This window comes from Episyrphus balteatus, chromosome 1, assembly GCF_945859705.1.
Source record: "Episyrphus balteatus chromosome 1, idEpiBalt1.1, whole genome shotgun sequence".
NCBI classification, from domain to species: domain Eukaryota; kingdom Metazoa; phylum Arthropoda; class Insecta; order Diptera; family Syrphidae; genus Episyrphus; species Episyrphus balteatus.
The window spans coordinates 34,432,146-34,448,042 of NC_079134.1; the positions used below are offsets into that span (position 1 = coordinate 34,432,146).

The window sequence follows — 15,897 nt, forward strand, 5'->3', positions numbered from 1 at the left end:
AGAAGTAAAAGAAATAATAAAGTCACTCTTTGTTAGTCCACCAAAGCAGTTGTGTTTTTTTTAAATCGAGTTATTACAACTTCGATAACTTGAATATTTACACAATTATCACCAACTTTTTTAGTTTAACATCTTAATTTTACAATACACACTTGTTTAAAAATAGATAACTCACAGACACATACCTATCTACAAATCTTGATAGATTTCACTTATATCTTACTTTATCTTTACCTTTATTTAATTTTCAAAATAAATTAATTTTAGAAAGAAAATTTTACTTTATCCAAATGAAATCATTTTGAAGGTTATAATGAAACCCAAAGCCATAGGATATTTACCCAAAAAAAAAAAACATAGATTGAGAACAAAACATCATTAACTCTTTTCCCAAAGGCTGTCAAAGAAACTTTGTCAGGTGGTGGCCTATTTAAAATGTTTCCCAACCAAACCAGATGTTTACAAAACCAACCCATTTAATGAGACACACTATTACCCCGCTGCCTTTGGATAATGTAAGTCGATATATTGTACATCTGTCTGACTGAATAAAATTATTTCCAACCACACAAAACCTTGTATATTACACACAAAAACCGTTATAATAGTTAATACAAATTCATGCATATATTTTCTACTTACTAATTAATTCCATCAAATCCGGCCCCCAGCCCAACATGATCAATACCAGCTACTTGCTTAATGTGATTTATATGCGCTGCACCCAAGGATATTTGTTTAAATGTGTTTGTATATTCAGTCCCGGCATCCAGCATCATCACCATAGTCGTCGCGTGTCGTCGTCATCGTCGTTTATTGTAACGGTACCGTTATACCCAAGACGAATGTCGTCGTTATTTATGATGGTTTTTGGTACAAAACGAGGAATTTTCAGCCGAAATGAACACAGCCACACAGTCAGTCGAAATGGATGCCAAGTACGGGTACGAGTTCGGGTTTTAAAATCATCGATGATGGAAATTGCCCATGGGAAATTGTAGGCAAATTCATGGAAATCATCACCATGAGACGAACAACACACGACAGCAAAAGTAGATACCATATCCGCATTCGAAGAAAAACCAAAAACCGTAAACCGAAAAATGAGAATGAAAAGAGAGAAAGAGAGGAAAACATCAACCGAAATTAGCATGTAATTCTCAGAAGTGGAATGGAAATTAATCTAAAGAAGCACACGAGGAGCAGAGCAAAGCAGCTCTATAACCACACACACACACACACACACACTTACCGACAGCATCCTGTACGGTAGAATTATCACTGCACGAGAGGAATTTCGAGTAGAAATTCACCATTACCATGCCACCGTTTTTTGCTAGCGACTGAAGGATGTCATCCTGAACATTGCGACTGGAATTGCACAGCTCATAGGCTGACGAATGGGAGAATATCACAGGAGCTTCGCTGGTTTCGAGCGCATCACGCATTGTGCCAACAGACACGTGTGAAAGGTCAACCATCATGCCGAGGCGATTCATTTCGCGTATGATTGTCTGAAAAGAGAGAGAACAAGATACAAAAGATAATGAGATTAATTAGCTGGCATATAAGAGGACGACCATATATAACCATGAAATGACTGTGAAAGAACAATTAACGAAATTGGATAGGTATTGTATATAGGTTGCAAGGGAAAAAAGGGAGGTCTATTATTGGGGAAAATGTTGTATACCTACGCATGTGGTATTGATGCTATTGAATAAGATCAAAGGATATAACTATTGTTATTACGTCGTCGTCGTCGTCGACGATATTGTATAAAAGGCTTAAGTATAGGGATGTGTTAATTATTCGTTCTGTGTTGCTGTGTTGAAACAAAAGATGAAATTACTTTGTGTAATAAGTAATGATGAATGACTGATGAATGTTTGAAAATCGATGGTTAATTTATCTTTTAAAATAGAAGCTTTTTCTCTAATTAAAGGGTTAATCGATACTTTAAGTAATGTTTTTTATTTTTTTTTTTTTATGTAAAATTGGAATTCTGAACATGTGTTTAACACTACTGAATTTGTAATCAAAATAATTAAGAGGATGTAAATGTTCGTATTATACTGAATTTACGCGTATGAAATTGAATTACAAATCTGACTCCTTTTTCAGTTGTAAACGGTTGGAAATCGACCAGTATTTTTGTCTGTAAAAAATTGACATTTTTGCTACCACACTATTCTAAAAAAAATTGATATTCGCAGTTTCTAATTTTTTTGTAGAACAATTCTGGCGTACTTACAAAGCAACCAATTTTTGAACACACACTGTACATTAATTAATGGAGGTCGCTGAAATTTAATGGAAGTAACCCAGGAACATTTTTTTCTTCAGCATTTCAATTTTTTTTTTTTGATTTTTAACTTTTACAAAAATAGTTGGATTTTAACAAAACTTGCTATTTATGTTTGTTTTTTTTTTTCAAGCAATTTTTGGATTTTTGACGAATTTAATTTATTAAAATAACCTAAATAACCTATTAAAAAAGTTACCGAAAAAAAATTTTGATTTTTGAAAAGTTTGGGATGTTGTGTCTTGGATTAAAACCAGAGATCAGAAATAAATCTCAACCTTTTGAAAGGTTCCTTAATAACTCTTATTTGTCGCCATTTTCAATAAAGGTCATAAAATAACCTTTTTTTAAAAAAGTTAAACCAGTCAACGGTCAACCAGTGAGATTTATGGCTGAGAGAAAAAAATAAATCTCATTTGCAAATGTATCAATTCCTAGAGACATGGGAGTGGTGCCATATGAAAGCTTATATTCTCAGCTACCCGAAAAAATCGCGTTTGAAAGTTGGGGTAATTTTTTTTTTTCGAAAAATCCCCGAATCTTTGAACGCTCCTGGAAGCTAAACCGCTTGAGAGCAATTTTTGGGAGTGGTGCCAAATGATAGCTTGTGTCATTGGCCTACGCTTTGCACATTGTCATATTTTTAAAAAATCGTCTTCCATGTTAAACCGCCACATCATGCCTATTTTTTCAGAATCGGGCTTAACTTTTTTTTTTACCTTTAAATTCTCCGGGATTGAGAACGCTTGCTGAACACATTAAAACATCGGTCTTCTGAAACATTCGACATTACATTGGTAATGCCGTCCCAGCGACTCAAATCACAGTGGAAAACACATTTATGTCTTTAGATTTTACTTTAAACGAACAGAGATATAATCTTGGGTCTAAAGAACTTTGAGAGTCTATTTAGTTCATACATTATTAAATACATAAACTTAGAAAAAACATCCTTTTCATATTTATTTTTGCAATATAAAGACATTCTTGACAAATTCGACATTTTCCTTTGAATTGACCACTTTTGATTTATTTTCAGCGAAAACGGTTAAAGGTTGACCTTTTAAATTTATTTTTACCGACTTCCAAAAAGGAGGAGGTATTCAATTCGCCTGTATTTTTATGTTTGTTACCTCAAAACTTTGGACTAAGTGAACCAATTTTCATAATTCTTTTTGTACTGGAAAGCTGGTGGCTGCAATGTGGTCCCATTTCAATTTCGTTCAGTTATAGCCATAGGAACTATTAGAAAAACCATAAAACCCAGTTTTGATCCATGGAAGTTGGTTTTGTTTTTTGATAAAATAGATTATTTTGTAAAAATCTTAACCATTGAGAGATATTTAAAAAAATAAAAAATAAATCTCAACCGATAACTTTTATTTTTGATTTTTAAAAATAAATCTCAAACCTTAACCGAAACTATTTTAAGTAATGTGGTAACTCTCAGAGAGAAACCGATTGAAAATAAAGGTTGAGTGTTATTTCTGGTCTCTGATTAAAACCTTTTATTTAAGTATATGAAGAAAAACTACACTTTAATTTTAGAAAATATTGGAAAAAAATTGGAAAAAAAAACGAAAAAAAAAAGTTTTTTTAGAATTAATTTTTTTTTTTAATTACAGCAATACTAACCAACCAGAATTATACAAAACCTAGAAACCGAATTATACAAAAATTGTCAGGTATTGAATTTTGAACTTCCAAAAGCAATACTTTTGGGATGTTTTGGGGAGAGAAAGATATCAATTTCATTCTTCACTTGATTTTAGATGCGCTCAACTCAAATAAAAATTTGTTGAACGTTAAAATAATGTATCATATGGCCATATTGCATGAACCTACACTCAGAGAAAAAATAGTTAAAATCGTGATAACTATTTTGTATAGTCGTTTATTGGCGGTATAGTCAACAAAATTACTATTTTAATAGTTAAAATAGACGATAGTTTATTAGTTAATTTTCAGAATACGAGTACTTCGATTGACTATTAAAATAGTCAGAATGAACTATTTTTAACTATTTAAAATAGTTATTCCGTTTTTTTACTATTTTTTCTCGGAGTGTACATTTTCTAGCTTGGCAAGCCGTCTTCTCCTGTCTCTTCTCTTGCATTATCCGATTTAAAAAAAGAACCAAAAACAAAAAGGATACGTATACTCGGCAGTGTATGTGTGCCATACGCTTAGGTTCTTTTCTTAAAATGGCTTAAATTAGAAAACAAATAATGTAAAAAGAAACAAAAAATGCAACACCTACATTATTGGGCTTTTTTATGATTAAACTAAGTTGTTTTGATAAATAGTGTCGGCGCGCAGACTCAATTAGAAAAAATACAATTCTTTCCAAAATAAAAATTCGTATTCTTCCAATTTGTTACAGTTGATTTTATATTCTAAAAAATTACAATTTTAAATACATATAAAAGAAATTTCAATTAATGAGAAAAACTTACATAGGTAAGAAAACCTTTTACTTTTTTTAAACCTTATCTGCGGCCAATCTTAAATTTGTACAGGTTAGGTTAATGGCGCGGAAAATTCTAGAGTTTTTTGACATTTTGCTTTGTTCTTATAATTCTTTTGTGGCGTGGTATTGTCAGAATAATTAAACAATGATTTTTAAATAGTGGAGAGTTTATGGCTCGATGACAAATACCTAGTTTTTCAAAGTTTTATTTTAAAACTCAAAATTTTGTACACCAAAGTTGTGGTTTTTTTCGAATTCGGTACGAATACGCATTTTAAGAACTTTTAATGCATGCACTCAACAAGAAGTGTACACAAAATGATTCTAACTCAAAAATGTAAAAAGTTCTAAAATTTCATAACTTTTAATTTTAATCAATGATTGAAACACTTTCTTTAAAGTTTACAATCCAATATTTTTGCTTCTACTAGATCGTTCATAAATCCATCCAAAGAATTCGGTTCAAAGATATCGATATATTTAGTAGAAAAAAAAAATAATATAGTAAATATTTCTTTCATCCATATAGGACAACAGTACTGCCAATACTTCAGAAGATTTTCCTAGATTTGTTCCAAAGTATTTTCTATTTATAGTTCCATTCAACTAAATCTCACCTACAGTAGGTATAAAAGAAGGTCAGAATTACTGCGTTAAGTATTTCTCTTTTTTATGATTAAAATTTACTTTATATAATTTTTCTTTTTTCGCAACATTATTTATGCTGTTGAAAGGCAAGTGGAAAAGTTCAAGTTTAAGTTCAAGTTTGCGTGGGAAAATCAATTTGAGTACTTAATTTATTACATTGCGACCTTAAAAAAAGTTTAAGGGTTTATTTTAATCCATTACATCTGCAGAATAGTTTCTTTTAAATTACATTTGCATTGATTTATTACTTTTTTTTCTGTCGATTTAAGTTGAATGCAAAAAAAAAAAAAAAAACTAATAGATAGATAGATTTGAGTTTATGTTGAATATTTCATAGTACTATACAAATATCAAATAAATAACAAAAAAAAGAATTATTCCTATGAACGATAGCACTTACAAGTTGTTATTATTGTTAAATATTATTTCTAGTTTTATCTGAATATTATTGTTTATGTATTGGATCATCAATTCAGAAGAACAAAAACGAAAATATGTAGAATAGAAAATGCAATTTCAATGATTGAAGAAAAAAAAAAAAATAAAATAAAGTAAAATAAAATAAAATGGAGATACTAGTACAAAACGAAAAGTATTTTCTCTCTTTTCCTGTTTTTTTTTAGAATGCAGATACATGAATACATACATGGACGTTTTAGAACGAATCAACAAACCAATAAAACAACTTAAATTTTGAAGGGTATAAACACACTATAAAGCAGTTGATTATGGTTGCATTTTAAAGAAGAAATCACTCATAAACAGATAAAAATATAATAATATCCTTATGGCGGCACACGGGTGCGAATTTGGCAGGACAAAAATAAAAAAATAACAATTTTTAAAAAAGTGGGTGCAAAAAAGTATCTTTATAATGGTGACAATATATTTTTTTGAAATTGTGAATACAATATTAAAAATGAGACATAAAAAAGTTCTAGAAACATGAAAGAGTAGAAGAAGCACTCGTGTGTCTATCACGTCACAAAAAGAGGTGTCCCTACAGACGCATATTATTACCTGTTATAAGTATTTAAAAAAAAAATTTTTAAAATTAAAATTAAAAAATCTAAATCAGTTAAGAAATCATAATTTGGTAAACGATTTTATTGCACAAAAAAAAAAAAATATTACGCATACACCACAGTGAACGTTTAAGTAAATGTTAGTTTATTATTAACTCAATGCAAGGAGTCAATAGATTAGTTGTTGAGGTACTTTAATAGGTTGAAAAGTTTACTTTGCTACATGAACTAAGATTCTACAAAATAATCTTGAGTGAACAGGTGCTTTAAGTTTGATAAAAAAAAAAAATTAAATACAGAATTAGTACCTACCAAAAGTGAGACAAAAATAATATCCCAATATTATTAAGATAACAAAACATTTTTGGAACTTTTTTTTTTGATAATTGCAGGAGCGGTTTTTTTAAAATATTTTTTTTGTATAAAATATTCATGTCAAAAAAGTCATGAAATTTGGTACACCGAAGGACATTAGAATGGAGAATGGCGGACATATTAAGGGTTTAAATAGATTTTTTTTCAAAACAATATATAAGCTAGAAATTTGGCTTAATTCATCTCAAATAGGTTTAAGATTTGGGATTTATGTAATATTATTTATACTCAATGAAAAAAAATGATATACAAAAAAAAGTCTAAAAAGTGCCAAATTAGTAAAACACACTTTTACAATTGTTATTATAGGTAGGGGAAATTTTTTTTGACTTTATGAAAAACGTCAAATTTTTTTTTACCGTTTTTTTATTTTTATCTTTTTTTCTCCAACAGATAAATGAATGAAATTTATATTGTGTATATAGATATATAGACAGAACTATATCTGTGCAAAATTTCAATCAATTTTGTGGTCACAATTTTCAGATAGCGGTAAAATAAAGTTTTATTTTTCAAAAAGTTATATCTTTTGATCTAGAGCAAATACAAATTTGATTTAACTGATCCTGATAATATAACCTTTCATTTAATATATCACACATAACTGTACATTCACTACAAGCTACACAATGTTAAATTAAAAAAACTTGCAAAATACCTCAAAACACCTGTGGAGAACCTACCGTAATCTCAGTTTGGAATTTCGACATGGTTGGCTTTAAAACATTCTTCCTTTTTTTCTAGGCATCGCAAAAATAAGATTGAAACGTCATATGAAAGGTGAAATAATGAGCTTTCATATGATATAAAATGTTTTATAGGTTGTCATTGAAAAAAATTGATTCAATAGCGTGAGAAGATAAAATTATATGTTTTTTTTTGCTGTTTTTGATGAAAATTGATCGATTTCAAAAAATTTTAGCTCTTTTTGCAGATGTCTAATAGACATGATCGATATATACATATATTTTGAGCTGAAGCAATAAGCTTTCAGGTGGTATAAGATTTATTATAGGTTGTTATATCACAAAAATGGATTTTTGGGTGATGGAAGTGATTTTTTCACTTTTTTCATAGCAAATGATTGTTTTTAATAAATTATTTTAATACTTTTTGCGCATTGTAAAAATTAAAAAATCGTTTTATTCTTAAGAAGAAATTTTTGGCTTTTTTTTTTGTAAGCTTTTAAAATAAAAAAAATTGATATAATGAGAAAAGAAAAAGGGTAATTTGTTTAGCTTTTTCTTGTAAATTATGATTGTTTGAATTAAATAAATGCTTCAATTGACTCATTTCAAACAAAAGCACACAACCTGTTTCATCGTTCTTAAATCGGCTTTTCAGACAACCTCTTTTTTCGAAAAATCAAATTTGAAATTGTTTAACCTAGCGGTGGTAGTACTTACACAAAATAAATTTATTCAAGTAGATTTGTAAGTTCTACCACCTCTGGGTTGGAAAAAAGCCAATACAAATCTGAGATTACCCCACTTATGCTCCTAATGCCTCAATTTTTGTCATGTAAAAACCTAATTTAACTGTTACCTTATATAAAATTGTAAATTATGAAAATATTTTAACTTCAATGCAATGATACAGAGTGTAAAGGACATAAAATAATGCAGGACTTCTACGATATTATAGTGTAGGTGTTCTCTCCTTTTCTAAAGTTTACCTTAAAAATAAAATATAAAAAAAAATCAATGCAAAAAAAAAAAAAAACAAACCAGAAGACATAAAAAAACAAAATTTCCTTCTCTTGAATATCTGCAAATAGTTGCTGAGTAGTTTTGATGTTTATTTTTATTTTATTTCTGTTTTTTTTTTTTTTTTTTTTTTTTGGTAATAAAATACATGACTGACTACTTGCAATAAAATGCATCATCTGCAGTCAATACGTTTTGGCATCTGAAATCAGTGAGGTGCGGTGGAGCCATTGTGTGTTTGCTATAGCTTATATATATTTTTTATAAGAGCGAGAGAGATAGAGAGGAGAGTAGGAAGGAATGCATGAGAATATTTCAATATTATTTGTTTCTGATATTTGTGAAATGTGGAAGTTGTCTACATTTTATTCTGAGAATTTTCATTCATGATGTTGAAATAATATTTGATTTCATTGATGCTGATGATTTGAGTTTTTTTTTATCTCCCTTTCTCATTCTATCTCTATTTTCTGTATGTATAAAGAAAAATTAAAAATCATGAAACTTTTCAAATTGAAATTTTCATCGGAATTGGTTTTTATTTGTTTTATCTAATTTTTTTTTATTCTGTTCAAGTTACTGAGAATTTCAATTTATTGCATGACTAAATGCCACATATTGAATGTTATTCTTTTAAAAAGAATCATTATTGATATATGGACACAGGACATGGACAAAGTTTAAGTGATTTATTTAGCTTGGTTTTGATTGAGTGATTTATTGAAATATATGTATTTTGAGTTTTTCGAATTTGAGGTTAATTATAATTACCTCAAATTTGGAATATACTTTTAACATGAATTTTAAACGAAAACAATTTATTGAATAGGTTTGTTGTTGACAGGTATTTGTTTAAAACGTAAATTAAATGGCAAAATTCTTGGTAAGGTCGATAATTCTGGCAGAGTTTTAGAAATGAAAGTTTGCCGAGGTTGAGCATTGTTAACTTAAATTAATTGGGTTATTAATATCGTATTTTTGATGACCTGGTTGAAGTACAATTTTTAAACTTATTTTTATAAAAACATGTTATTTTAATTGTTAAGAAACAAAGCTGAAAAAGCGGGAATTTCCCAATAGTTTAAGTAGGTTTTTTTAAATATAGATGATTTTCATTAATGAAAATCGCGTAGATTTTCTTAATGAATCAATTCAAGAATTTTTTACAAATAAATTAAAAAAAATTAACAACAACTGTGATTATGTATTCGAAAGCAAAACAATCCCTGAAAAGGACATTTTGGTTACTAAGTAACCATTTGGTAACTAAACCCGGTATCCAAAACTATAATCAAAAAATCATATTTTTATTTTGTTCCCTTGTATTTGTTTTGTTTTGTGTTAGGTTTGAGTTTGATAATACATTTATTTTGTTTTTGAAATATATATATTAAAAAATATTAGAATTTACGAGGCTGAAGAAATAATTTTAAACTTTGTATTATTTAATAGATTTTTTTTCCTGTTGATTAATAAAATTAATAAACATTGATGCCCGATTCACAATATTGCGAGACGACGCACATAAGAGTATTTGCAGTAAAAATTGACACCAAAAAGTTTGGCAAAGTGGGTGCAAAATAAACCTGTGTCAATATGCTGCACTCATTTTTTTGTTTTTCGATCGTGTCTTGTTAAAAAATTAGTTCAAAGTTAACAGTTACATCTACCTCATTTTTATTTGAATTCGAAGTATTTTGGCAAGTGTTATTCTATATGCGATATCGAAGTGTTGTGATAGAAATGTAAAAAAATTTAAATGGAGAATTCTTCTTCAGTTATTTATTAACGATATTAATAAAGTTTTGAAAATGTTAGATGGTTTTTTCTATTTTAATTCGGGCTTAGAACTAGTATCTAAAAAGTTGATATTTTTGGTAAGTTATTATTTGAACTTTAATGATTTTGTTTTAGTATACCCCGTTATTCTGCAATGAATTGAAACTTATGAGTTAGTTTATATATTCTTTAACACAGTGCAACAAAAATTGGGTGCTCTTAGGTGCTCTTTAGAGAATCGAGGGTCAATTAGTTTTTCACTTTCTGATAGAAAATATACTCCTTACTTTATGCAACGTTTTTTATTTTTAAATTAAATTTACTGATGTTATTAGTGTATTTTATTTTGGGTGATCTTAATTAAGGTTGGGGAAGAGAGAAAAGAAGCTAAGAATTGCGTATTAGGGATGAGGAAAAAATTTTGAGAAAAATAATGTCGACAGGCGGAGTACAGGCCATTAATCAATTTTTTTAGTTATATGGATAAAAGTTTTCTTAATTTAAAAATTCGAGTTAGCCTAGATGACAATGCGATTGCTTTAAAATCTCACCGATTCTCAAAAAATACTGTTGTTTTTTTTTTATTTTTGTTTAATTTATAGAATAAAAAATCGCAGCATTGTGAATTGCCAAACGATTTGAAAACGATTTTTTTTTTAATAGAAAACGTTCAGAAAAAACGCAACGCTCTCGTCTCGGTGTCTTGCAATATTGTGAATCAGGCTCGACGACAAAGAAGACTTAGATTTTGATTCATTTGAATGTAGTTGTTATTTTATTTCGATTCACACTATTATAGCACGTTATCCATCCACATACGTGCTTTTTTTTAACCGAGAGCCGAGGTCAGTTCGAAGCTAGAAACTTTTGTTTTTTTTTTTTTTTTTAATTTTGAAAAAGTTTTATTTAAAAAATTGGAGGAAGAGCACCCGCTTAAGAAAATTATGTTTCTTTTAGCCTTTCATCATAAGCATCAATATTGTAGTTGAAATGGCTAATGTTCAGCAAATCAAATAGTCAAAATTGTCAGATTTTTTTTTTCAATGCAGAAAATATTTATTTGCTAACTAACTTGTTTTTATTTAAATGCAAAATATTTTCTTTTGCAAAAAATTTTTCTAAATGCAAAATATTTTTTATTTCCAATAACAATTTTTTGTAATGCAAAATGTTTGCAAATGATTTTTTTTTTTTAATTTAAATAAATTATTTTTGTTTAATTTGTAATAAATTGTAATTAAGAAGAAATTGAATGATCCCCATACATGACCGGAAGTGGGGTGGGGAACAGAAAAAAGGGGACTGGGTTAAAAATAATCATGTGTGCAATTCACACGTGGTAGAAGTGAAACCTTAAAAAATCATTTTTCTTGCAAAAAAAAAAATAGAAAAAATCTACCTATTTTTATTCTATCACCTTCAAATCCATATTTTTTATATGACAACCTAGATAAATTTTATATCATCTGAAAGCTTTTTGTCTTAGCTCAAAATATATATATCGATCAATTCTATGAGACATCTACAGAAAGAGCTAGAATTTTTTGAACTCGATCAATTTCCATCAAAAAAATCGAAAAAACAAGTATTTTTATCTTCTCACACTATTAAATCCATTTTTTTCCCTAACAACCTGTACAAATGTTTACACCATCTGAAAGCTTATTGTCTTAGCTCAAATTAAATATATCGATCAGGTGTATGAGACATCTACAAAAAGAGCTAGAATATTTTAAACTCGATGAAATTTCATCCAAAAAGCAAAAAAACATTTATGCTATTAAATCAATTTTTTTGTTTGACAACCTATACAAAATTTTATACCATTTGAAAGCTTTTTGTTTCACCGTTTCACCTTGTATAATGATTTATAAATCTTATTTCAAAGATGTCTACAAGAGAAGTTAGAATTTTTTAAAGTCAACCATGTCGAATTTCCAGACTGATTACGTTACTTCCTACACTGGTAGCTGGTATCGCCAACAGATTGTGTAACTTGTAGAGCAGGTAACGTTATGTGTGATATATATGAAATAAAAGGTTATGTTATCAGCATGCGTATTAAAGTTAAACCAAATTTGTATGTGCACTAGATCAAAAGATATAATGTGTGTTGGAAAAGAACATCTTTTTACCGTTATCTCCGAATTTTGAATATGAAATTAATTGAAATTTTGTACAATTTTAATTTATTTAATTGCCTATCTACAGTACAAATTTCATTCATCTATCTATTAAAACAAAAAAGTTATAACAAGTGTCGCGTTTTCGTTTCATCTTGTTTCAAATCACTACGATACTAAAGAAGTTTTCACTTCAAAAACATGTTTTTTTTTAAATTTTTATCTTAAACAACAGTGAGGAAAAAACAACTTAAATTTTTCGGAATAATTTTGAGTTGAGGACAATAATTTTAAAATGAAAATAGAGCGAGGTTATTTTAAAGTTGTTTTTTTTTTATGATAAATTATCCTTAAATTAAAGTTTTTTTCAACTTTGAAAAATGCACAAGTGAGATAAACTGCAACTTAAGCTGAAGTTTGAAATATTTTTCATGTTAATTTTTTCAGCATTGAATCAATGTTGAACATATTGGTAATATATCCTAATTTAGCAAAACTCGATTTTAACAAATAAATGAATGGTAATAAAACATACTTCTAACTTCTAAACTTTGAATTGGCTTAGAGGCAGTTCACTTTATAACTAAGTCGATTTTAAAATAATAGCACTTTCGCAATTTAAAAGTGAGATGTATGTTTTATTTTTTGTTCAAATTCATATTTACAACAAATATCAAAAAGCTCAAACGATTTTTCAGAAAGTAAATTAGTTGCTATCGGCACTCGTTTCCTGAACTTTTCTTTCTCTTTTTTAGAACAATTTTGTTTGCACTTTCACTTAAAACCAGACATAATTCACTTATCTATTTGACTTCATTTTCTTTGATATACACTTAACAAGCCAGTAACACTATTCCAGTCAGAGTGATAATTTCATAATACATAATATAATCTTTCCATCTCAAACCAATTAAGTATGTTGTTTGATTAGACACATTTTTAAAGATTTTAAAGTTTTTTTTTTACCATAGAAGACATCAAACATTTTCAGCTGAAGATGTCCCAACATCCCTTTTCCTTCCTTTGACTTAAATTAAGAAAAAGTGGCCCAAATAAATGTAAAACGCTAAAAGTAGCTTAAGAATCGTCAAACAAGTTTTATCCAAAGACTTTCAACTTGACTTTAGAGGTTGCCTGTTTGTTTTTTTTTTTTTGTTGTTGAAAAGAATCTAAGGATTTATTTTCCCACTTTCTACTTTTCGTTTTCTAAGATATGTGTTAAAAGAAAAACAGCAGTTCACACTGCATACCCGAAGGTACAATGAACTATTGTGCTACTTTTTCTCACTCTTTTCCTCTTGTACTTTTTCTTAAAAATCTAAGAAACCACCTGTTTGACTGACGAACTACGACCGACGACGCCAGCACAATATTCTCACACGAGCAAAGTGGTGGAACTTAAGTGAGCTTTAATTGGAATGATTCCTTAGAGCATAATTTTGAAAAATGCTTGCATTTTCAAGATATACACGAACAACAACATGCCAAACACGAAAATTTTTCATCTCTCTTATTTTAGAAATATTCACAAGTGCACCCTAGAGTACGCAATTTTAATTTTAATTTTCTTTCATTTCAAAAAGAATTTTTCTTAAGCGAATGTTTAACATAACAACGATGATGACGATTTTATACAGTGGGGTTGAATTAGTCTAAAAAAAACTATTTAGAAAAATATATAAATCAATAACAGATTTAAAATCTTCATAAAATGGAATTATGCATCACTTTTTAACTGCGTTTCCCTAATCAAACATTTTTAGAATGCTTTGTAAAACTAATGCAAATTTTTAATTCAAAATTTAAATTACAAAAAAAAATCAAATTTTTAAATTTAAATTTTATTTAATTTTATTTATTTAGTTTTCATTGCAAAAAATTATTCTTTTTATTAAGCAAAATTTTCAATATAAATGACTTTTTTTTCAATTTTATCTTATCACCTGCCCCATAGTACTTTGAAGGATACAAAAGATAAGGAAGACATTGTGAAGTTGAACTGGAACGCTCACTTAAACAATGCAACGGACCAGTTGATTATTTAATCTCGAGGGAGCCAAGTTGGGAAAATTCAAATAAATTTTATTTCTTTGGTAAGGATTTTGTTGGAAGAAAAAAAAAAAAAATACAAGGGTTTTTCAAATACCCCAAAGGCAGGTAGGTAAAGGTACAATCTAGGAAGGTGTACTTTATTACAATTTCCTTACTAAATGATTAAAAGAAAATATTATCTTTTATCTTGTTATCGGAATACAATCTGTGTTTGAGGGAAAAGTGCAAGTATAAAAGTAAAGTAGGAACTTCAAGAATTTATTCAATGTGATAGCAATGATTTTAAATAATTGTTTATTCACTGATAGAACAATCCTCACAATTAGAAAAAGAGAAACATTTATAAAAAATGTCTGGATTAATGAACAAAGAGTTTGCTAATATTCCAAATTGAGTAGGTTTGCCAAATTGATTTAAGTTTTAGCAAAAGTGTTCTCATTAATACAAAAATAGATAAAAGGCGAGTGTTGTAAGAAGTAGGAGTTTAAATCTGAACACTTTTCTATTTTTATCCACCATAAATACTTTTTGAATTGAAAGCATTTGCTGTGGACACATGGGCGTAGCTAGAGATTTTATCTAGGGTGGGCCAGATGTTATCATCGACCTGAAGCCATAACCATGAGTGTGCAATTTTTTTGAAAGTTGTTTTTTTTTTGTTCTTTTTCTACCTTAATTAGAAAGTGTACCCCCATACAAATTCTTCAAGTTATACCAAATAACTGGAAAACGGCTCTAACGATTTTGATTAAACTTTGCAGGCGTAAAACTGCATTTTTAGTTTTTCTCAAAAAAGTCTAATAACAAAAAAAATTATTTAACAAAACTTTGCCCTGAATGTCGGCTCTTCCCCAACATCGACAAAATTTCTTTGAAATTTATATAAAGGAAGCCCTTACAATCTGTAAACTAACATAAGTGTTAGTTTACAGCAACTACGTGACACAGTCGTGCATTTTATTTACTTTGCTCCTTTAATTGGCAAATAATTCGTCACACTGTTGTTTTTAATAACTTAAAATTAGCAAAAAGTTTATTTTTAATAATATATTCGATCGGTATTTTTAATAATATATTCGATCGGTAATGTAATCGGTAACTCATTTTTTTTTTTTGGAAAATGTGTGTTTTTTGTTCAATGGTATCGTATTTTGTTAATATCTTTCAATAGGTATAAAAAGGAATCAACTCCAAATACGCAATATATTTTTGATAGTTACTAGTTTTTCTCTTTATATTGTTTAGTGTAATATGGTACTCCGTTTTTTAAAAGTTTGTTATATTGAAATGCAATTGGATGGAGTTACATCACTTTTATTTTGAGCGACACAAAAGTTGAATTCAGTCGCAATTTATGACAGCGATTGTCTTTAAAAACTGACCTTACCAAGTGTTCAATTTTACCAAGTTTAGA

The 15,897-nt window shown here is 28.5% G+C and overlaps 1 protein-coding gene across 4 annotated transcripts in view; it reads right to left on the reverse strand.

Annotated features, from left to right (window-relative positions):
• LOC129913863 (uncharacterized) overlaps window positions 1-15,897 on the reverse strand; it is a 420,354-nt gene that overhangs the window by 36,036 nt on the left and 368,421 nt on the right. For 2 of the 4 annotated variants that reach the window (XM_055992811.1, XM_055992813.1), the window contains 2 exons: window positions 1,253-1,514; window positions 643-718 (listed from right to left, as the gene is read on the reverse strand). The exons of 1 other annotated variant lie outside the window; for it this stretch is intronic. In XM_055992811.1, coding sequence (XP_055848786.1) covers window positions 643-718; window positions 1,253-1,514 — 338 coding nt within the window. The remainder of the gene's footprint in view (window positions 1-642; window positions 719-1,252; window positions 1,515-15,897) is intronic. One more of the 4 variants, XM_055992822.1, reaches the window with a different exon arrangement.